General features: G+C 36.5%; 1 protein-coding gene across 1 annotated transcript; it reads left to right on the forward strand.

The window, feature by feature from the left end:
- The first annotated feature begins 819 nt into the window (after nt 1–819).
- CTH (cystathionine gamma-lyase) lies at nt 820–22,748 on the forward strand. Its single transcript, XM_063105420.1, has 12 exons — nt 820–1,141; nt 4,201–4,282; nt 5,501–5,596; nt 7,531–7,640; nt 9,821–9,952; nt 13,449–13,506; nt 13,961–14,038; nt 15,301–15,453; nt 17,223–17,344; nt 18,641–18,693; nt 21,821–21,959; nt 22,251–22,748. The coding sequence occupies exons 1-12, from the start codon at nt 974–976 to the stop codon at nt 22,275–22,277; spliced, it is 1,218 nt and encodes a 405-aa protein (XP_062961490.1). The 5' UTR covers nt 820–973; the 3' UTR covers nt 22,278–22,748.
- Nucleotides 22,749–24,126: the final 1,378 nt, after the last annotated feature.

The raw sequence follows: 24,126 nt of genomic DNA on the forward strand, positions 1-24,126 counted from the left end.
ATTGTGTAACAGCAAAAGCACTTTGTGTAAGGATGCGAGGCTCTAGTAAGTTTTTCAAAGCCACACTATGTTTCTCATCAAGGAGAGTTTCTCCGGGCACTTCAAAAGAAGATAATGATGCCTGAAAAGGCTCAAGCTTGAATAGCTCTTAGGCAGCTGCCAGAGTTCTGCTTAGGCATCCTCACCACAGCAGCTTCGCTATTACTTAAGAGAAACAGGACCCTCACTGTTGTTTCAATCATCGGAAGCACCGCGTCATTACAGAGCTCAGCGTACCTTAAAAGACAGGCTGCCTGTGATGAATGAGAATCCAAGTTGTAAATTTGGCGGCTTGTTACTGTTTTCGTAACTGAATCGCCACGTTGTCGCTTGCGACTTTCAGCACCGCCCTCAGGACAAAAGGGGGGGGGGCAGAGGGAGGGACAGGGGCCGCAGTAAGAGGAGGCTATTTGTGTGGTCTGTTTACAGGTTACTCGGTTTCCACAGCAAACCAGCCTTTCTTCAAATCTCGGCCAAACCTCTGGCCGGATGTCACAGAAACTCCGGCGAGGCTCACAGAAGCCAGCAAGGAAACTTCCTTACGGTCGGTACCCTGGAATTTCGCCCGCAGGGACCAACACCACGTGACCCGCGGACTCTGGATTCACCTCACTTGGAGCACCGGGAAGGGCAGTTGCGACGTCGCTCCAGGCAACGCCTCTGCTGCGAGCCAATGAGAAGCGGAGGCCGCGTCGGGGCCTTCTCTCATTGGGCCGCACTGGCTCCGCCCCGTGGTGATCGCAAGCCTCCAGGCCCTCTAAAAAGTCTCAGCCGGAGAGACGCTGTGTCTGGCTTTTGTACGCTCTCTGTCCGCTCAGTCGGCGTGCTTTAGCTCCCTTTCTTCCGATTCTTGTCTCTCCCCAACCCTGACTCCCCGGTTTCCTAGTTAATATATACCTCACTGTTTTCCTGTCTTCTTCCTTCGCAGTGCAGCATGCAGAAAAGAGACGCCTCCCCACGTGGTTTTCTGCCTAGCTTCCAACATTTCGCCACACAGGCCATCCATGAGGGCCAGGATCCGGAGCAATGGACATCCCAGGCTCTGGTGCCCCCTATCTCACTGGCCACCACGTTCAAACAACGGGCGCCCGGCCAGCACTCGGTGAGCTGGGGCTGTCTGGGGCGGTCCAGGGTTGGGCGGTAAGAGAGACGACTTATAAATTAAAAAAGGCATGCAAGTAATTTATAAAATGACTTATAAATTAGGAAGGCACCCGAAAGGATGTTTCTGCACTTTAATCCTTGCAGTACAGCTATGGTCCAGTGATTAAATTTCTTTGGATAAGCTGGACTGAAAGGAGCAGTTTGTCCAACTTTCAGTATAGTTTTGCACTGAAATTCGTATAATTTTGGCAAATGTGCAATTCAAAGCTGAGAGTCATAACTTCTTTGAATTACCTTCAGCAACAAAATTTTAAAGATAGTAAGGCTGAAAAAAATTAAGGGTGTGATAACTGGCCTAGAACCAAAATGCTTTCCAGTAGCTGTGTTAAGTTAATAGTTATTGAGTACCTACTATGTGCCAAATACATACATATATGTATGCCATGTATATTATCTGTATTGTCTCATATCTTAGCAAAATCCCTAGTCTGAACTAAATTCTCATTTTTTCTGCTGAAATAGCTGAGATTTAGGTTTGTTAAGTAACTAGCCTAAGACTAGTAAGTGCTGGAGCTGGGTTTCAAACTCTGCTCATAGAACCCTACTCCTAGGCTCCAGACCGCACTGTGCTGTACTCCAATAATGTTAGTAATGATTTAACCCATTGCATCATTTAAGCAGTGTTGCTTAGTGATTAAGAGCACAAGTCATACAGTCAAAGGACCTGGGTTGAATTCTGACACAACCTCTTCTGAGCTGGGTGACTTTGAGCAAGTTACTTAATCTATCCTAGCCTCAGGTTGATCCTGAATAAATGAGGATAGTAATAGTACCTACCACATAAGTTGTTGAGATGTATGTAAAACTATATGGTACCTGATAATTTCTCAATGGTAGTTTGGTATTTCGCAGTGTTCTCATTTACACTATTTCCACTTGATCCTCAAAATAACCAGTTCAGAGGGCAAGACAGGAATAATATAAAGTTGTCCCTCAGTATCACTGGGGGATTGGTTCCAGGACCCCTCTCAGATACCAAAATCCAGGGATGCCAAGTCCCTTATATAAACTCTTCTTCTGTATACTTTAAATCATCCCTGGATTACTTATAATTCTTATTACAATGTAAATGTTATGTAAATAGTTGTTATACTATATTGTTTAGGGAATAATGACACGAAAAAAGTGTGTACATGCTCAGTACTGATGGAACCACCCATTTTTTTTCCCAAATATTTTCAATCTGCATTTGGTTAAATTCATGGATAAGGAACTGATGGATATGGAGGGCTGACTGTACTTTTTATAGAAAATGAAATGACCCAGAGTATACATAAATGTCCTGTAAATCCTGTGAAAGAGTCCTCTTTTTTAACTATATAGTTAGCTTTCTTCCTTTTGGTGGCATACTTGATGGATCTTGAAGTATTTAAAAGTTGCTGAGGTTCAGAAGAAGTTAGTTTAATAAACTTTGTAGGTCCAAAACCTTGATTATGCTTTGAAAACCACCTCTGTGTGTTATGTAAGTTAAAGAAAATCCTTATAGACTTAGCTCTTTGATTTGTGAGGTAGAATTCTGAGGGCATTTCTACAACTGGTTTAGAATACTCCTAGCTACTGTATTTTGGAATCAAGATTTGTACACAAGTCTTCTAGGCATACACTTCGTTCCTGGTGTAGGGTTTAGTGAATGTGGGGCTGCCCAAGCTTTGGAACTTAGTACAAAAGTTAACCATTTAGGTATGAGATTAAGAATTAAGTGTTTCAGAAAGTTGGCAGGGGTGGTTAAATCCACAAGACTCTGCTTAATACCTGTAAAATCAGTTAAGAGCATTAAAGGGAAGTTGAGGTGCTGAGTGAGATCTAATTCTCCAGTTCCATTTGGAAAGCCATTAAGTGGGTGAGGTAATTTGCCACTGAACTATGATTCTTTTCCCACCACAAAGTTAAATATTTTCAGTGAATATTAACGGAAACATGGGTACCTTTATGTGGCAACGTGCATATGAATCTAAGCATTTTTTCCTGTCTGGCAGGTACAGCTGCAGGTCATGGTAAGGATGTGGTGGAGGGGAGTGGTGAAGATATCCTGCAACCCTGTAAAATATAGGGTTTGTCAAAAACAAGGAAACAAAGCACCAATGCTTTTAAAAATGATTAATATTAGTACTTGAAGCTCTTGAATCAGAAACAAGTATAAAGAGCGGTGTTGTTTTGTTATGTGTTATATGAGGTAGAAGGAGACAATTACAGGACTTTCAATCAACTTTCAAATTCTAGGTTTGAATTGTGGCCCTGACACTCCCTATGTACTATAACATTTGGCTTTTCTTTCCTCAAAGCAGGTCATGAGGATTAAATACAATGACTGGATAAATGCATCTTGTATGATGCTATGTGTATAAGGGAGCATAATGCAAATTTTAAAAAAAGTATTGTGTGGAGCTTCTTTGCTAAGAGTTACTCTCTCTTTTTTGTCACTTTTGTAAAGCCAAGGTCTGAAGTCTGAACATTTGTAAGATCTGTTCAGAGTTTCCTGTAACATGCTAAATAGAACTTGCATCACTTATTTCTTAGAAAATAAAATACAGGTTAGAATTAGCTTTACTCTGTTGGCTCACATAATTCCCTTTTCCTAATGTCTCCAGATTAATGGGTAAAGTGAATCTAATATTGCAACAATACTACTAATAAAAACTGCTATTTATGTAGTAGTTAGCATGTGCCAGGAAATATGCAGTGCACTTATATATTATCACATTTTATCCACTCAAAAATTTTGTGAGCTAGACATCTGTATTTTATTTTCATTTTACCTGTTGGCACATATCTCCTAAGTGGTAGATACAGAATTCCAATCCAGTTTGGGTGACTTCAGAACCTCTCCACACCACTACAGCCACAACACTGTCACACTACTGTCTAATGGCAAGACATATCATGACTAAATAATAGCAAATCATTATGGTAGGATGAACCTGTAGCTATAGAGATATCTATGTTTGGACTCTGGTAAACTTAAATCTCTTAGGATGAACTCTAACTTCTCTTCTTCAGGGTTTTGAATATAGCCGTTCTGGAAATCCCACTAGGAATTGCTTGGAAAAAGCAGTGGCAGCACTGGATGGAGCTAAGTATAGTAAGTAATTTCCATTTCAAAGTTTGTAAAGTGTACAATTCATTTTTAAATGTATAGAGAAAATCATTAGAGGCACAGTCTGTAGAACTGGAGAGAAAGATTTGCTAGTTCAAAACTCTTATTTTACTAAGACATTGAATTCTTTGCCCATGGTCTCTCAGTCGGTGTATAATATGCATATGCGTCATCATCAGATGGAGATAAATATGAAGAGAAGCAGAATGTCGACATTTACTATTTAGTATTCATGTGAATACACTCTTCATCTGAAGCTATCAGTATAAATAGATTAAAATTAACTATTTTATAACACTACCTATGAGAATAACTTTCTTATACTCTGGTTCATTCACCTGATAATTTGTGCCTGACAGTGGCGACAATGGCACCAATGGACGTTTACAGTAGCCGGTAACCCTTGATAATGTGCTCGCAGATATAAGGGATTAATTCTCTGAACCTTTTTTTTTTTCTTGAAGGGAGTAGATTGCAGTTAAATCATCTTCTTGTTGTTTTTATATATATAAATGGTACTAAATAAGGGCAGAATAGTTAATAGAAAATAAGAGTCTAAGTGGCTGGCCAGTTAGCTGAGTTGGTTAGAGCAACGTGTGATAACACTAAGGGCCAGGGTTTGATCCCCATACTGGCCAGCCACCAAAAAAAAAAAAAAAAAAAAGGGAAAGAAAATAAGGCTAAAGCTTACATCATCATTAAATTTATTAGACACATTTCAGGTCTGATTTTGAGTCTTGTTAAAATATTTACTGAATTGCATATCCATATTATTAAGGAATAAATCATATCTTAGCTCTATTCCTCAAGTTTGAAATTCTTTCAGTATGATGTTTTAGAACTGTAATTTAATTGGCAATAGACCCTTTATTTCAGATGCTTGTAAAGAGTTATTTCCTTGAAATGTTTCAGAGAAATGTTATAACCAAGGCATAACTGATGTAACACAAAGTATCTGCTCACATCATATATTTTTAACTTTAAAGATACTTAAAAAAAAATCTTTACTTTAAAGATACTTTGTTCTTGAAGGAGAAAGGGAGATTTTGTAATGGTGTTAATCAGGGGACCTCTGGTGACTCAGCAATGAAGGCTGTCCTATCAGCAGAAAGGGGACATAAAGTAATGCATGTAGATACTGTAGGTGTTTTTTAAGTTATAGATCTGACTTTTTGGCTTACTGTAACTTGATTTTTATTTTAGATTTGGCTTTTGCTTCGGGTTTAGCAGCCACTGTGACTATTACCCATCTTTTAAAAGCAGGGGACCACATTATTTGTATGGATGATGTATATGGAGGTAGGTGACCCCTCTTATTCATACCATGTCAACTCGTATTTTAAAGTTAGTAATGTGAGCCCTGAATTATATTAACAATGTTGCCACTATTATTGATTATTTATTATCTTTTAAAGGTGTGATGGGCACTTCCATGCTGGCTCAGACTTGGCAAAGGAGAAGCATAAACACTTAGGGTCCATGCTCTGGCACTGTTTATAAGAAAGACTGTTTAATAAGAATTTTATTTAAGCTGCTGGAATGAGGATGTAGGACTTGATCAACTTTCATACATATTCTGGTCTAGAGAAAATAATGTTTAGAGAGAATGTGTTCTAGTGTAATTTAAAATTTTTTACCTGCAATGAAGATGAACTCTCAAAGAGCTGAACTCTAATCCATCTCTCCCCTCTTTTATGTTTCTTTTGGAAACTTTTGAAAATCTTTTGAAAGCTATGGACACTTTCCCTCCAGCAAATGTTCTTAAGACTACATCCAGTACTTAGCATTTTAATTTTAGGGGTCTCACAGATTGACTCCTTGAGGACCATCCATGGATCCAAATTTAAGAACTTCCATTCCAAAGAGTTTAAATGCTATTTAAAGTGGTGAGTGGGGAGTAGACAGGCTTGCCTTCATCTTTAAGCAAGACTGATCTTTGTGTTCAAAACAACAGCAAAGAATTTTGTAAAATGTGCATATATATTTCAAATGCTTCCAAATAATTAAAATGTGACTTCTAGAATATTATTATCATTTTATCTATCTCCAGTCTGAATAAAAAGTTAAATCTCTGAGTTCCTTGAAGGAAGGGACTCACTCTTAGTAATAATTTTACCCTTCAGAAATTTGCAGAGTGCTTTGTATTTTATCTTAGGTCCTTATTATAGTTTATTGAATTGAAATTATAGAAACCTGAAACCTTCGATTACTTTTATAATGTGCTATAAAACCCTCCTGACAAACATAGGTACAAAATCCTGAGAACTGTTGTTGATTTTTAATAATTCTTGGCATTCTTTTTCAGTCTTATATTACCTAGAGTCAGTCTCTATAACATCAAAAATCAGTTTACCTTTGATCACAGAGTATTTTTCTTGTTGACTATCAGTAATAGCAATTTTTCACTTAAATTTGCATATGTAAAAATCAAATCTGAAACAGTGTTTATAAAAGAAATTATTCTAAGTTGAATGATTAATCTCCTTTTACTTAAAAATCTAGTAGTTTGGGCCGGCCCTGTGGCTCACTCGGGAGAGTGCGGTGCTGGTGGCTCCAATCGGATCCTATATAAGGATGGTTGGTGTGCTCACTGGCTGAGCGTGGTGCAGACCACACCTTGCCGAGGGTTGCGATCCCCTTACTGGTCAAAAAAAAAAAAAAAAAAAAAATCTAGTAGTTTGATTTACATTGTCTTATTTTATCTTATTAAATCTTTCAGAGGCACATAACAAAAAGATTGAGAAAGCATAAAGAATAGTAACCAATTCTATCAAAGTATAATCAGATTGAAAAGTTATAAAATAAAAGTGGCAGCAGAAAAAAAATATTGAATATTTATTGTGAACATTTTATCAACATTGGTTCATTTATTTTAGATTTGAGTACTAGAAAGAAATTTTTAAAAAAGATATTGATGTTTCAGGGAGCATGCCACTTAATGTTGAAAAATAAAAATTGGGTGTTTTGAGAAACATTTTCCGCTTCATGCCACTTCTTGTGGATGTTAAGTGTGTTTTATGTTTTACTCTGGATCCTTTCACTTAAAGTCCAAATCTTATTATTCTTTCCTATGTTGGATGGCCAAACTATTTAACCTAACTAGAATTGCTTTTAGTTGCATTTTTACTGATGATTGAGAATTCCTTGTATTTTTAAAGTGTTTATATGTATAAGGAATGAACATTTCTTAATACAATGTTCTTTCCATTTTATCTGATTCTCTTCTGCCTCAGGTACGAACAGGTACTTCAGGAAGGTGGCAGCTGAATTTGGATTAAAGATTTCTTTTGTTGATTGTTCCAAAACCAAGTTGCTAGAGGCAGCAATTACACCAGAAACCAAGGTAACTCAGTTAGTTTTCAATTTTGTCCATTTTTGCTATGATGTTTGTTTTTATTATTTCTGTTTACTAAAGAGTAAACAAATTTTACTGAAGTAACAAATTTTATCTGAGTAACAAATTTTAATGAAGCTGTTAGGAACATCAGCAAGATTAGGATAGGCCTGGTATCTCTATTGTATTATAGCATAATGGTCAGGTACACAAATTCTGGAGAGGACTTCAAATTCTAATTCTGTATGATAGTTGTTATGTTATCTTGGGCAAATTGTTTTACCAAAGTCTCAATTTCTTCATTTGCAAAATGAGGATAATTATACCTGCTTTAAAGAAAGGTGGTTGTGAGAATTAAATGAGATAATAAATATGAAATGCTTAATACGATACTTAAATACACGGTTAAATGTTAAAAAAATGTCTGTGCAAGAATACACAATTCTTAATTGCATTACCAAGCTAATATTGGTAACAGAAGTCATCACAGAGATTGGATTATAGAAAAGGAAGCTTGCCAAACCCCAAAATGCTGCACACAGTGGCTTTCTCAGGGCTCTAAGGGATACTGCTGCAAGTAATAGAAGTAGAGAATGGGCCACAAGCAGTCTTTATCCTCTATCAGCCTGGGAAGCTTGCATGCCGCCGGAAGGTGTTTTGTGCCTGAGTGAATGGCATATGTGATATTCTTTCTTGGAACCTCATTTAAATTCTGCATGGGTAAAAGAAGGATTAGTGTCTTTTATAAGTCAGCCTTTTCCAACTTTTTGCTAATGATTAAAAGGTTAGAATTGTACCCAAGATTATGCTGCAGTGAATGCTAAAAAATGAAAATCTTTTCTCCTACAAATAATTACTTTGCTGATTAACACAGGGGTGAGCTTTTGGTGATTAAGGTTTGTTTTCAAAGAAACTTGTTTATCTTACATGGGAGAGAAGACCTTAAAATAGCTGGTTTGAGTCTTTTGAAGGGAGGAAAGCAAATTGTAAGTATGTTAAGTCTTGTCAACAGAACTTGATATAGTGGCTTTTTACTGACTTGAATGAATATATTTCTCTCCCTGAAATATCAGGCTTGTCATTTAAAGTAGAATTTTTAAGTCCATGTAAAACATACTTTATATTTATCTACTTATTTAAAATTTTTATTTAAATTTTTTGTAAGTAGGAATAATACATTCTTACACAGAAATTATTTTTATAGATTCTTTAAATAATTAAAGATTTTTATAGAATATGTATTATTTTAACCACCTTATCTTTTCTGTAGTAAAACTCTAGAGTAGGAAGAATATTAAACCAGATTTCTTGCCCCATTTAAGTAATAAGTAATTTTTAAAAAGAATCACTAGTCCTTTTAAAAATAAAGTTCCCCTGTACTGGACAGCCATCAAAAAAATAAAAAATAAAAAATAAAAATAAAAATATGTAAATAAATAAATCTGTAGATAATGTATTTCAGTACAGTGGTATCTTGTTCAACAAACAGAATTTTCTTCTTTTCTTTGGACTTCTCAACTATCGAGCATCCTTGTGTGCCTGAATTGTGATGAATTTTGGGATATACAGAGACCTATCATATTGTCTCTTTCTTAAGTAAGCCATAACCAGGTTTTCTGCTGTGAGCATCACTTCTCTCCCTCAGTCTAAAGCCCATGCTTTCTTCAAGTTCTAGGTATTATTTTATATTTTCTAGAGCATCTGATATTATTTAAATTGATATAAAAGGCATTTTTGGCCTTTTATATCATAGGGATAATTCTTTTTAATGAAAATTCTGGGATGTATTCTTACACAATCTGTTATTTATCTTTGAGAACAAAATTTCCAAACACTGAACTATGTCTTTGGAATATATCCTCTTTTCTATGGAAAAATAATTACAAGAATTAACTTTAGCACTCTTTTGCTTTTAAGTACATTGTCTCATTTGATCCTTACATCAACTCTATAAGATAAATATTACCAACACCATTATACAGAGGAAGCATTTGAGGAATATGAAAGGTAAGTTACTTAGCTTTCTTAGAAATTTGTAGGAGAGGCTAGGATCCAGATTTGGACCTTCCAACCTTATCGTCCATGCATTTCCATTATGTAATGTAGCCTTCCAGATTGTTACCACATATGAGATGTAAGTTTGTGAAGTAAATTTTTACAAACTATTGTTATTTACTGAATTATTTTAGCTTGTTTGGACTGAAACCCCCACAAATCCTTGCTTGAAGATGATTGACATTGAGGCCTGTGCACATACTGTCCATAAACACGGAGATATTATTTTGGTTGTGGATAACACTTTTATGTCAGCATATTTCCAGGTAAATGAAAATAAGCTTTTTTTTGTCAGGATTAGTAGACCACACAGATATTTGTAATTAGGAAAGGAAAGATTTGTTTACATTACAGTCATGATCAAACTCAAGAAATCTAATCTTAATTATTGATTAGACAAAGAACTAAATTTGGATCTTTTCTACCATGAGTTAATGTCTTTTCAAACCTATGTTAGTATCTTGTATGGTACATTGTGGTTTTTAACTGTTGTCTCAATTAGAGCTTTCAAGTTCTCCTAGGATGTGTAAAATCTCGGAAGAGATGGCCTTTATGTGATTGTTATCTGCCAATGCCTTACACATAGTAGGGACTTCAATCTTTATGTGCTGGTTAAAAAGCAGTCATATGATTTTTCAGTCACTCTTATGTATTTTTATATATATTATAGGTTACCTTTTATTACCTGGCTAACCTATAATATTCATAAAACTTTTTTATATATGTAAAACTTTTTTAACTGGCTAACCTTTCGAGTAAAAGAAAAAGCTATACTCAATAACATTTCGGTATGACACACATAGTATTTCTCCATTTCTCTTCTTTCTTTCTAGTTTTTCTTCCCTCAGCACCCCATAGACTATTCCTAGCCCTCTGCTTCTTTAACTTATTGGTATTATGATTTCTACTTCATATGTTTTACATTATAGCTTTAATTATGAGGGTACTTCAGAAAGTTCATGGAAAGACTCATATTATCTTTTAATTCTATATTTTCATGAGCTTTTTGAAGTACCCACATATTTATAGTGCTGCTTTCTTAGTCTGTTTGGGCTGCTATAGTAAAATATCCTCAAGTGGGTAGCTTATAACAGAAATTTATTTTTCATAGTTTTGGAGACTGGGAAGTCTGAGATCAAGGTGCCAGCAGATTTGGTGTCTGGTGAGAGTCTGATTTCTGATTCATAGCACCTTCTCATTGTGTCCTCACGTGGTGGAAGGCAGCTCTCTGGGCCTCTTTTATAAGGGCACTAATCCCGTTCATGAGAACTCTGCCGTCATGACCTAATCACCTCTCAAAAGTCCCCACTACCTAATACCATCCCATTGGTGATTAGGTTTCAACATAGGAATTTGCAGGGGACACGAACATTCAGACCATAGCAGCTTCCTTTAACTTGTCTCTTTTCCTACCTATACCTCTGTACTTATCTCCCCTAGAGTCCAACACTTCCATACATCCTCCATTCCTTTCCTTTCATGTCCATTTTTTTCTAGGTTCTTCCTCTTTTTTACTCTTTTTGGTAGATCGTCTTGTGATCTCTTCATAGTTGACTTCTTGTCTGCCTGTTTCCCACGTGTTCTCCCTCCATTACCTCTGAGTAACCTAACTCTGTTTCCCTTCTTTGTTAAAAGCTACCTTTTTCTTGCTCTTTTCTGCCTACTTGTACCTTGTCATACTTAGTACACTTCCTGTAATTCATTTTTATTCCACAAGGTTCCTGAAACCTAGCTCATTTTCTCAGCTCTTCAATTAGGCAGATATTTACAAGTCCAATTGTTTACCTTGTTTATATTCACCTCATTCTGTTATGGTTCCCTGAAGTTGACCTAGGCTGCTGCCTCCATGTGACTGGCCAACTCCCTGGGCAGTTTGGATAAACCTGTTCTTCACCTCCTGCCATTTTATTCGAAGACATTACCGTGTTTTATTTTCCTTTCATGAAACACACTTCCTGGCTATATTGCGTTCAGAGAGCTTCATGGTCCATCTACCTTTGCCTCATGATATATCCTTGGCTTCTGCTTGTATCAGGTAAAGCAGTCTGTTTCCAAACGAAAATCTCTTGGCACAATCTGTTGACCCAAGTGATTTTCATTCTTGGCTTCTTTTTCCCACCTTCTTAACTCATATGCCACATACATTAGGCTAGTTAATATAGCATAGGATCACGTTAGGTGAGTCACAGTGAGTCCTGTGTATTCCCAAAAAGATTGCATGAATTTTTTAGCCTGGCCCTGCCCAGGTTACTCATCAGGCCTGGCCCTCTTTCTCCTATTACCATCGTTAAATAGCTCCAGTTTTTCTACCTTTCTGTAGCCCACATGACGTTCCTCATGCTGAGGGTTGAGATTTGCTTCATTTCAACTTGGGTTCATCCCAGTTGAATTAATCAGAATTGTATCACCCCTTGACAGCCACATATATTGCCTCCACAAAGCCATCTCCTCCTGAAAATGTCCTCTCATTGTCTTACCCTCATGAAAACTGAAAATGTTCTCCTTCTTCCCTGGCTTTTGTCTTCTGGATCTTCTGTAAGTCTCACAAAAGGAATAATGGACATATCGGCACAGAATTTCAGAGAGTGCCTCAGGAGTCAGGTAGTCTGGGTATGAGTCCTGGCTCTACCTGCTTTTTAATCTGAGTGATCTATCTCATTTTTCTTGATTCCTTTTCCTCAGCTGTACGAGATCCATCAATTATTAATTTTATTGAGTTAGGTAAATTATTTTGTACTGTGCTTCTGCGAGTTATGTAAAACATTTAGCATGGTTCTTGGCACATGTGTGATCCACTGATGTTACTTATTGGTTTTTATTTTTCCTTCTTGTTTGACCATAGAGGTTGCAGACTGTTAGCACTGAAAGAGACCTTAAAGACCTTCTTTGACCCTCTCACTGTAGAGATGAGCAAACACATACGTAAAGAGTGCTTTTAGGCAATACCTTACTTAAATCATTCTATTTTTGAAAAACACTAAATGAAAAGGTCTTATATCCAGTTACACTAATATTTTCCAAAGACTGAACAATTCTGGTGAGGTCAAAACACACACTCTTCTATGTTAAAATGTAAATGGAAAGATATTGATAATATATTGTTAAGTGGATAAGTTGATTATAACTTTAACTTTCACTGAAAACAAAGACATTTTTACGACTGAAGGACTAATTTACAGGAAAATTCATGGGAGAAAACGATCCAAATGAGTTTCTTTATAAGTGACTTTATCCTTGGCAAAACTAGTATAATAAAAGTCAAGATCATGACAAACCAATTGTGAATAATCACAGCATACTTCATAAGATTTAAGTGATTAAAAATCTAAGCAGATTAGTTTACATTTACTTGACATAAAAGTTGCTGAAAGTTTTTCAACTATTTTATGTTTCTAATGAGTCATAAAATGCCAGTGTCTCTGCTGTAGGTAGTAAATTTAGCGGCTGGTTAGCAACTGCTACAAAGAAACAAGTTCAGGAGACCTATTGGCCTGAGTTCATATGCTATTTCCATGAAACTTGTGCCTTCAGATTGAATACTGGGTCCAATACTTCATATTCTTATTTGGTGAGAGGAAGGCCTTTAAAGGCAAGATAATATCAGAGATCACAGAAAACTTTAAGATGTACGTATTTTTTGCAAAGTTTATATTGATTAGAATGGGAATGGAATTTAAAATTCCAAATAGGCAAGTAATGAAGCATATTTTTACATGATTTCTCATTTAAAATTAAAAAAAAAACAACTTTTGTTTCTTTCAGCGGCCTTTAGCTCTGGGAGCTGATATTTGTATGTATTCCGCAACAAAATACATGAATGGTAAGATATGCACAGTCTAGGCTTTGAATGTTTGATGGATAAATGAAAATAGCATAGCGTTTGACATTTTGATCTTTTTTCTTCTAGTATTAGTTAGGTTTTTTTCTGTAACTCATGTAGTAAAAAAAGTAAAAAAATTATACTTCAATTAAATATGGGATTTCATTTATAGTAGACAAAAATGTGCTCATGATATATGAGGATTAAAATTTACTATAAAAGATTGCTTTTATCCTGCTGACTGCTTAAAAGAAATATTTAGTTTTTATGTAATTTTTATTTTATTGTTCTTGGTATAGCTTTTGCTACTGTCCAGTTGAATAAAGTTTAGTTAAACTTACTTAATAGGGCCTTTTCTCTGAGTGTTTTTTGAGTGAAAGTTACATTTTAGAAATTATAAAATGAAGAATAAACACAAATTGTTTTTAACTTAAATGTTTTTATTTTGTTTTAGGTCACAGTGATGTTGTAATGGGCTTAGTGTCTGTTAATTCTGAAAGCCTCCATACTAGGCTTCGTTTCTTGCAAAACTGTAAGTATTAACAAGTCTGGATTCTCTCTTATGGACTCAGTGACTATATTTGATATTGCATTTCCACTAAATGTTGTGAAGTGATAGCATTCTAATAATTTATGAAGAAATGAGAAATATAGGGGGAAATTCTGATTTGTAGAGGAAAGAAGAAAAATTGAGTTATAAAAATATTAGTTATACCGTAGCAGGGCTTTACGACATGACACAAGTAGTAATCATATCCATGTTCATTTAAATCATAATTTGGTAAAGCCCAAGTGAATTTTTAGTTTTAAGAATTAATGGATTTTTTCTTTTTTAAAAAGACATTTGAAATGAGGGTTTTTGTGTACTGTACCTTTTATATCTGGAATGGTGGTTAATTTCAAATAGCATTTAAGATATAAAGTTACATTTTTCAAGAGATGTCTGAACATCATTTTCTGTTCATATTGTTTATTTTATTTCAAATATGGATGAAGATTTAACCATTGCCATTTGACAGATAAGATGCAAACATGATTAGGATTAAAAATGTTCTTCTAGGGGCCGAACCCGTGGCTCACTCGGGAAAGTGCGGTGCTGGGAGCGCCAAGGCCGCAGGTTTGGATCGTATATAGGGATGGCCGGTGCACTCACTGGCTGAGCATGGTGCAGGCGACACTAAGCCAAGGGTTCCGATCCCCTTACCAGTCACAAAAAAAAAAAAAAATGTTCTTCTAGGAAATAGGTATTATAGTAACAGAAGTGGGCACTGAAGAGGGAAACCAAAGCTTATTGCTTGATAAACGTCCTTTCATTTATAAAAAGTAGGAATGAGGTGTGTGTATCCTAGAGGCATGAGAAATCTCAGGCACTTTAGACAAAAGCTAAATAAAATGTTGGTGGAATATTCAGTAATAATAGGAGTTGACCTGCTATTTTTCTCTGTATATTGTAGTACTTTTTCAAAGGAATGCAGGGTTAAACTATGCGCAGTTTGTCATTTCATTGAAATTATAGAAAGGACTATTCATGTCATTGTATTTTTACTTTGTTTTCAGGACATTTATTTCTCCTCTGTTTTTAAAGCACATTTCTCCTCTGTTTTTAAAACACATTTAAAGCATATTTTATGCTTCATTTCATGCTTCTAATTTGATATATTCATTTCCCCTCTAAAACTCAAACATTGAGCTTTGTATCTAGCATCTCAGAGTCAATATAATGAAAAAGAGAGGACAGAATTTTCTGGGCCTCACTCTGCCTTCAAACTAACCCAAGTTGTGTTCATTTTGCAGCTCTTGGAGCAGTTCCATCTCCTATTGACTGTTACCTCTGCAATCGAGGTCTGAAGACTCTACAGGTCCGAATGGAGAAGCATTTCAAAAATGGAATGGCAGTTGCCCAGTTCCTGGAATCTGACCCTCGGGTAGAAAAGGTTATTTATCCTGGTATGTTAATATCTAAGCAGATATGCTTATAGTAGGATTTTAAGGGTGTCTGGCTATGACAAAACTACTGCAAGGCTCGGAATCCTCACAGTGCAAATTGTCTAGCTCTTAATCCTGTTCATGACTCCAGTAGTAAAGCCAGGTGATCATGCTAGTTGTTGCGGCTTTTACCTGCCAGTAATCCTGCACCGACTGGGCCGATGGTTGAGCTAGGGCTGGGTCTGGAGCTCCCAGACCCCTCAAACCCTTTCACAGACTGGGTCACAAACCCTTCACACGCCAGGCTGAGTCACCAGACCCCTCCATGCCGGGCTGGGTCACCAGACCACTTCACACAGGTCTATGAGCTAGGGAACTGGCCACACGGTCCTTGGAAGCTGAAGGTCTGGAAAAACATGGCCACACAGGGTGGGCACCCAAGGCAGTAAACACCAGCCAAAGCGGTGCCGTGCGGGCACACTCACTCCACCCACAAACACAGTGCTGACTGAACCACCCTGAAACGGCTCCCAGGTGAGGGGAGCCTGACCAAATTGTTCCATTTTCCCAACAAAGGGTTATCCTGAGTATCCTGTTTATCTGTAAGTTAAGTGCTTTCATATACTTTTTATTACTGAACACTGCTGTGTGTCAGGCTCTGTGGGGGGTCTGGTGGAAAGAAGGTATTCATGGTCACTGGCCTGTGTTGCCTGTCGTCTCGTGGAGGCTTGGGTGTCAGGAAACGAGTCCCATAAATTTGATGTTCCTGTGATGGTCTTCAGCTTGAAGGCTTCTGTATACCTATTCTAAATTGCAAGATTGTACTTTTCAGTTGATTTGTTTATAATCTTATCAGTCTGCTATTCAGCATTAGCTCTAACTTTAATCTGTGAGAGGTGTGTCCTGAGTTGAGACTTGATACTTAGGTGCCAGAATTTTCCTGAAGCTCTTACTTCCTTTTTGAATCCCAGCATCTAGAAATGCTCATGTGGAATTCACAGACTTACATGTTAGTCTTTGAATTTATTTTACCAGTCTTTTAAACTGTGGTGGTCTTAAGTAGTTTTTTTAAAGATCCTTTTGAGGTATCTAGCCATGTAGTGCTGGAGAATTAAGACTGGCCCCATTCCGCAAAGAATTTAGATAAACCAAGGCAGAAATATATATGAGATTAGATGCCCTGTATGTAGTCAAGGTAAAGAGTTGTTGACTGTTGTATGTTTTGAATGGAGGGAGGGAGAAGAGTTTTGAGCAGTGCTTTGAAGAATAATTAGCATTTGTTTAAAGAGTATGGACGAGGCATTTTATTTTTTGTTTGTTTTTAGATTTATTTCAACAAATGCTTATTAATTGCCAACTCTGGGCCAGGCTTTGTACTAGGAACTGGGATTCAATTATATATTAACAAAAGAAGTGGATTAGCCCTCATAGAGGTAGTCTTGTAGATAAGACAGATGTTAAGCAAGAAATTACAGAGGAGTATAATTAACAATGGGGAGAGGGGACACCAAAGAGAATATTCCAGGTTAAAGGGACAGCATGTGCACAGGTCCTGAAATGAAAGGGAATGACAAGCTGGTGTGGCTAGAGCATGGAGAGAATAGAAACAATGAGTCAGTATGAAGCTGGAGATAGACAGGGGCCAGAAACAGTAGTCAGATATGAACGTGGCGTAAAACTCATTATTAGGTTTATTTGCAGTTTCCTTAAGTTAATAGTAAAATTTTTTCCCCCCAAAATGACATGTTTTTTCTCTAAAATAAGACTTTTATTATACCTTATGATTACAGGACTGCCCTCTCATCCACAGCATGAGTTGGCAAAGCGTCAGTGCACAGGTTGCCCAGGGATGGTCACTTTTTATGTTAAGGGCACTCTTCAGCATGCTGAGACTTTCCTCAAGAACCTGAAGGTAAACTTTCAAAATAGGTTTTGAAATTGTAGAGGTAAGACCTATTTATAGCAGTTCATAATCTCTCACTTCCTCCCAACCCAGATAATGTTTCTGTACCTGTAGGTCACACCTGTAAACCTCTTTGTCACGAAATGACTTAACCAATGGCACAGTAGTGGACATCTGAATATGTTCATTGACTTAACTCTCCACACATTACTGTCAGTTTGAGAGGGACAGAATGTTCTAATGCATTGGTTTCCAAATTTATTTAGAAGTGAACCCCTTTTTCAAATGAAGTATTATGTTAAACCTCAAAGTTGTGTGCAGTTAGTGCATAGCACAAAGGCTGTTCTGAAATCTATCCTATGAATGTCTTCCAAACCCTGTACCTCCAAGACTGCATTTGCTTGGGTTAAGGGAAGGGAATGCTTTTGTCTAATTTTCACAAAGGCAGGAGGCTCTCAGGGGTCCTGAGCGAGAGGCCTATGGAACTCCATATACTGGGCTTACCACTGAGCTCATGTAGTAGGCTTTGAAGTTTAAATGCTTTATAGATCTAATGAATAGAATGCTGCCAGATTAGTCAAAGCCCTCCTGTGTCTCAAATTTGTCCACTTTTAAAATCAGAAAGTTAGTAATATACATCTGATTTGATACAGTTATGAGTAATTTTTAAAACATTAGTAAAATTCTATGACACTCTAATATTATGAAAACAGGTTTTTTTGTTTGTTTGTTTGTTTGTTTTTGCTCCAGGAGGGAGTTAAATGGATTTATTGATTTAATAAGTGATGCATATTAGCAAGTAACTATGTATAACTTGGTAGACATTTAGAGATTTTTATTTAAAGTATAACCACAGAGCTAGGTCTTAAATGTAATAATTTTGATGTTTTAGAGCTCATGTTAAGTATTACTTAAGTATAGGGCCAAATTAGGAAGACATAGGAGATTCTCTTTGATCAGCTTTTAATTTTTTTTTTCTTTTTTGGTGGCTGGCTGGTATAGGGGGGTTGAACCCTGAACATTAGCATTATCAGCATCATGCTCTAACCAACTGAGCTAACTGGCCAACCCCCAGCTTTTAATTTTTTAAGAGTTTAAAAATAATATGTCTAATTAGTGAAATTGTTTTTACAGACTTTATTCTCATTTTTTTCTTTGAGTGTTTTGCTTAATAATTTAGTTCCTTCATAATTACCACCAATCTCCATCCCCTGTGCCAGGGCCATTTTATTAAAAAGTTTTATTTTTAGAATTTAGTATTTTTATTTTACTGGAAGATCTAAATTTATGTTTTCGTTGCTATAGTTATTTACTCTGGCTGAGAGTTTGGGAGGATTTGAAAGTCTTGCTGAGCTTCCGTAAGTATATTTCTGTTTTGCTTAGTATTTTAAATTTGATGTTGGCTTTAATGACTATTTGTAAAAGGAGTATGATAAAATCAATAATAATTCAAGATATTTAACAGTAAGAATAGCATGGCATTTACTGATTAGAATGGACTGTTACCCAATCAGGATGGAGACTTTGATAAAATTGAATGATGGGCTACTTATCAGTGAGCTGTGTCCTTTAGGTGTTTCTTTACCTGTTCTGCCTACAGAAGATTCCAGCAGTCATTGTTTTCTAGGGTCTCTGACCTCTAACTCAGGGCCTGACTTGGCCTTGGAAGAAAGGTTGCAGACTTTGTTCTGGAAAAGATGTTTTCAAGGCTCCTTGGGAAATAGAGAATATGTCTGATGAAACTCCTCCACCCCCTGGTTTGTTGGAGAAGAGCCCTACTAGATACTGTCAAATCCATTTATTTTCTTTTCTCTGTGGGGTAAACCTTTAATGGCTCCATGTCACCTGCAAGATAAATCCAGGCCCTTCACTATCTGACCCAATCAATTTGTCTAATTTTTCAAAGCATCAGAGGGTATTAGAAGAGGAAGCAGCCTAAGATCATTCAGTCCAAAGGCTTATTTTATAGACAAGGAAACAAAGTTCTAGAATGGTTAGTTGATTTACTCAATTGTCACACATGAATGTTACCAACTTTACTCTTGAGACTTTGCATCAGAAGTAGTGAGAGGAGGTAAAAGGAGCCTAGATGTAGATTTGATACCTGCTTCCCCCAATTACTTAACCATTAAGCTTCAAATCTTTCCATCCATAAAATGGGATTAATAATTAAAGTAATGATTATCATTTATTGATTACCTGTCCCACCAAGCATTTCTGAGCTATATCTTGCCTTTATTGTATGAAGCTGTGACCACATATTATAATTATTGCAGGGGTAAGTCTACAATATTACCTTAATTTTCAGCTGTACCAAATGCACGTGGTGTGTTTCTGTGTTCTAATTTTTATAAACATTTATGGAATAACTATGTACTGGAAGCATTGTGTTGAGGTATATCAGGGATTTCTAAAATCTAGGCATATTTCCTGCCTTCTCATAGTAGTTTGCAGTTATGGGGAATGTCAGGCAGTCTCACAAAGTTAAAAAAAAAATATGATTCCTAAATAATGATTTGAAATAATTCATGTAACACAGATAGCTTTTTGTTAGTTTTTCAAGAAGAAGTCTGCTAGTAAGTCTGCATGCACAAGAGGGCACACTCAACATGTGAGTTGGGTTTATTTCTCATAGTAATGAAATGTATCTTACTTTAAGTCTCTCTTCTTAAAAATAGACCTCTTCTGATTTAGTTAGGAATATAGTTTAAAGTTGCCTTGTCCTTAGGCTGTAACCCTGATGCCAGTGAAATGAGTGAATTTAGATCACGGCTTGTCTATTCTATCAAACCTTCATTCTGTGTCTCCCTCCTATGCTGCAACTAGTGCAGCATTGCAATGAGGAAGGGAGGAAGTGGAGCCAACATGTGCTGGGTTAGTCTCCCAGCCTAACAACATGTATTAACTCTGTGACCTTAGAAAGATTACTTATCCTCTTTCTCAATTTCCTCAATTGTAAAATGTGGATAACACTGTACCTAGCTCTTAGGATTGTTGTGAAAACACAGGAAAAAAAATCCCTAAGCTAATTCCTTGGTTCATACTAAGTACCCAAGAAGTGTTAATTGCTACTATGAAGTATTGTTTTTTACTGGGCATCTTCTACATTCCAGGTACTTGTAAGTATGCTTTACATATATGTTCCTTCAATTAATGCCTGTGACAAACTTTTAAGATAGGTTTTGTATCCAATTTTTTAAAAAAATGAATTAATGCACATAAATCACCCAGTAGAGTACCTGCCTCATGGTAAGCACACAGTGGATGCTATTATTTCAGATAAGGAAATGGTCACTGAGGACAGGTAACCAACTTTTCAAGGCCACACAGCCAGTATATGGAGGGGCTAAGCTTCATACCCAATTCTATTAGTCTCTGAAGACAAAGTTCTTGTTTTTCCATGTGTACTCTCTTTTAAGGAATTAAGAGCTTGCCAGGGCAGAACATTTTAAGGATGATGTTTGTGTGCTGTAAAAACTTCGTTAGAGCAATAGAAGAAGTTACCCAGTTACTCAGACCACAGCTGAGATTTTCTTTCCATGGTCCTGAAATGAGACAGGAGAAAGCAGGTGGGCTCTGATTTTGCTGGTGGTGCACAGGGGAAGGAAAGGTGTTGGTGGCAGCATCCTTATTTGGGTTAGGTAAGACTATACATCTCTCCTCCATTATGCCTCAGCCCGCAGAGATTTCCCCCTCCTCCAACCTCTGGCAGTCCTTTTGTCCAAATTTATTTGGCATTCGTTGTAAACTATTCTGTTTTGTGAATTGTCATAGTCTTTAGCTCCTGCTTTGTTATCTAGGTTAAAGAAAATACCTTATTCTTTTTGGTTTCCCAATTCTTACTATAGTACCTGAAACATAATAGGTGCTTTACCTTTCTTTACACATGTTGTTGATGATGACAAGTTGCTAGATAGTTTGGAAAATCCGTCAAGGTCTCTATGTCATGGGTTATATGCTGGAATTACTGATGCTCAGTGGTTGCTACTGGTGGTCTTAGGTTGTCTTTCTCTGATCTGCCTCAGAAGGCCCAGTTCCAGATTGATCTGTTGATCCAGAGGGAAGTAATTCTGTCAGGCTCTTGGCCCAAGAGGCCTGTTATAAGTAGCTGTCCAGCAGGTTGGTTATGGTGTATATGACTTCTGGCCAAAGCTTCATTCAGGCAGGTGTTCAAATCCACGTGCTGGAAGCTATGCTTTTCCCTCCAGCATGCGGGTGCTTGACAGGTGCCTTCAGTGACTGGATTGAGTATTCCTTACAGTGGTATAAACAAGATAAGAAAATACTGGTTTTCACTTAAAATCATGACTAGAAGAGATAAGCTTCATAATTTTTCATTTTTTTTACCTGTGAAAAATTATAGAGATATGAAAAATTTGATACTTGGAGCAGAAAAAATATGAAGGTAATTGCAACTTGTGAGACAGAAATATGCCTCCACTGACACAATATAGGGATCAAAAATTTGCTTGCATCTTCTTCCAGGGCAATCATGACTCACGCATCAGTGCCTAAGAATGACAGAGATGTCCTTGGAATTAGTGATACACTGATTCGACTCTCTGTGGGCTTAGAGGATGAGAAAGACCTACTGGAAGATCTAGATCAAGCTTTGAAGGCAGCAGTAAGTCTTATTATTTGTGTGCGCACGTGCGTGTGCGTGTGTGTGTGTGTGTATGTGTACATGTGTATGTTTAATCTTGGGGATGGGGTCACTGTATTTACAAAGAATGGCCTCACTGTGAACTCTAAAGGTTTTTTATCCTTTGTGCAATAGGCAAGGTGTATAAATGTGCAGAGAAGTCACTCAAAGTGCAGATTTAAAGGGTGGTAGCATTCAGAAAAGACTTCTTGAGGAGGTGAAGATTTGCCTACAGGTTTAATAACATGTTTTTCTGGTGCTCTGTTAATATAGCACTCTCCAAGTGGAAGTGGCAACTAGCGTTCCAGAACTGCAATTAGAAGCTGCTTCCTGAGATCAAATCTTCTGAATAATTGAATGGACAATTAACAAGCCTTTGTGGAATTTTCAAGTGAAAATTTTAAGGCACCTTATTACCTTTCACAACTGTAATCTAGGGATCTTCCCTGTTAAGGGCTGTTTTCTGTATATCTTACTGTAATTGACACGTCGATTATGGTGATACCTTTTTGTTAATCTGCTATACATTTGCCTCTGAAGGAGGTGGGATTTGTGCTGCTTTGGGGGATCATATTCTTTTTATTCAGACTAAGATTTATTTTGGTCATGTTTGCAATATAATGGTAATTCATTTTTGATCTTTTGTGAAGAATTTAAATTCTTAAATGGATGTTCTTAAATCAAATGTGATTTTTTTTCCTATTGTTGAAGGGATCGTATAAAGCAATGGTTTACACTTAATTACCACAAGCCAAAAATCTAATATTTGAAAGTCTACTGTGAAATTTTACTCTTTTAAGGTTATACTTATTATTTAAAAAAAAAATAAATCTAATTATCAAATGAATCCCATTGTGATATTCCTTTATTATGATGACATTAACCTGTATTCCTGTATTCTTTTAATTCCCAGTTACTGCTCTTAGAGTTCTCAGCCTCTTATGTTCATTTTTACAAATTCAGTTAAATAACTATTATTCCTAAATCTTAGTGTTTGTAGATTAGTTATAAATTCTATACATGGCAGGTAAAAGACCACTTTCATTCAGAGAAATACTGAAGTAGTAAATTTGTTGAGGCGAGTAATAGTTGAAGAGACTTTCTCCACATCATATTTTTGACACTTGCAAGAGAATGGTAGATTAATCACTTGGAATTGCTAATGAATACAAACACCAAGTTAGCAGATTAAACAGTTAAATTGCTAAGTGACCTTAGCTCATCTATATTGCATATGAGAAATAAATATTTTATTTGCTGCATCATTCAAAAAAAGGAAGATATACTTAGAACTTTTTATAGTTAAAGTGCATGGTCAGCATGTTATATCATCAATAAGCCATAGCTAAATAATTACATTTTTAACATTGATTTTGTACTAAAGGCTTATAGTATATATTACATCTTATAGTATATGTACTATATATACTATAGTAATATATTTTCTCTTATAGTATATATTACATTTTGTTATCACCATCTGTTTCAGTCAAAAGAAGAACATCATAGAACCTGGTAACTAATAGCGTTAAGTAGGAGGAGAATGAATACATAAGAACACACTCCTATGTATTGTCCACATTCTGAATTATAAAGTGTGGAAATTCTGTCTCTAGAGGCAGCAGCATTTTGAGAGAGAGAGAAGAAATTTATTTTAAAGAATGGCTTTTGGGAGGTGGCAAGTCTGAAATTTGTGGGGCAAGCCGGTTAGCCGAAGATAGTCTTGAGTCTGAAATCCACAGGGCAGACCAGCAAGCTGGAAATACAGGCAGAGATTCTGTGTCGCAGTTTTAAGGATGAATTGCCTTTTCTTCTGGAAACCTCAGTGTTTGCTGTTAAGACCTTCAACTGATGGGATGATACCTACCCACAGTATAGAGGCTAATCTCTTTCACTCAAAGTCTACTTTGAAGTATTAATGACATCTAAAAAAATACCTTTACAGCATCATTAGACTGGTGTTTGACCAAACAATTGAGCACCACAGTTGACACATAAAATTAGCTATTATAGACACATTCTAGACAATGTTCCTCACTGCCTGAGAAGTTTATTAGGTTTATTAGGGTTTATGAAGTTCACCCACAGCTTTTGGTTATCTTCAAACTTGCCTCCCTCCATTAACATAATTTACACAGATGATGATTCA

The sequence above is a fragment of the Cynocephalus volans genome, chromosome 8 (assembly GCF_027409185.1).
Source record: "Cynocephalus volans isolate mCynVol1 chromosome 8, mCynVol1.pri, whole genome shotgun sequence".
NCBI lineage: Eukaryota > Metazoa > Chordata > Mammalia > Dermoptera > Cynocephalidae > Cynocephalus > Cynocephalus volans.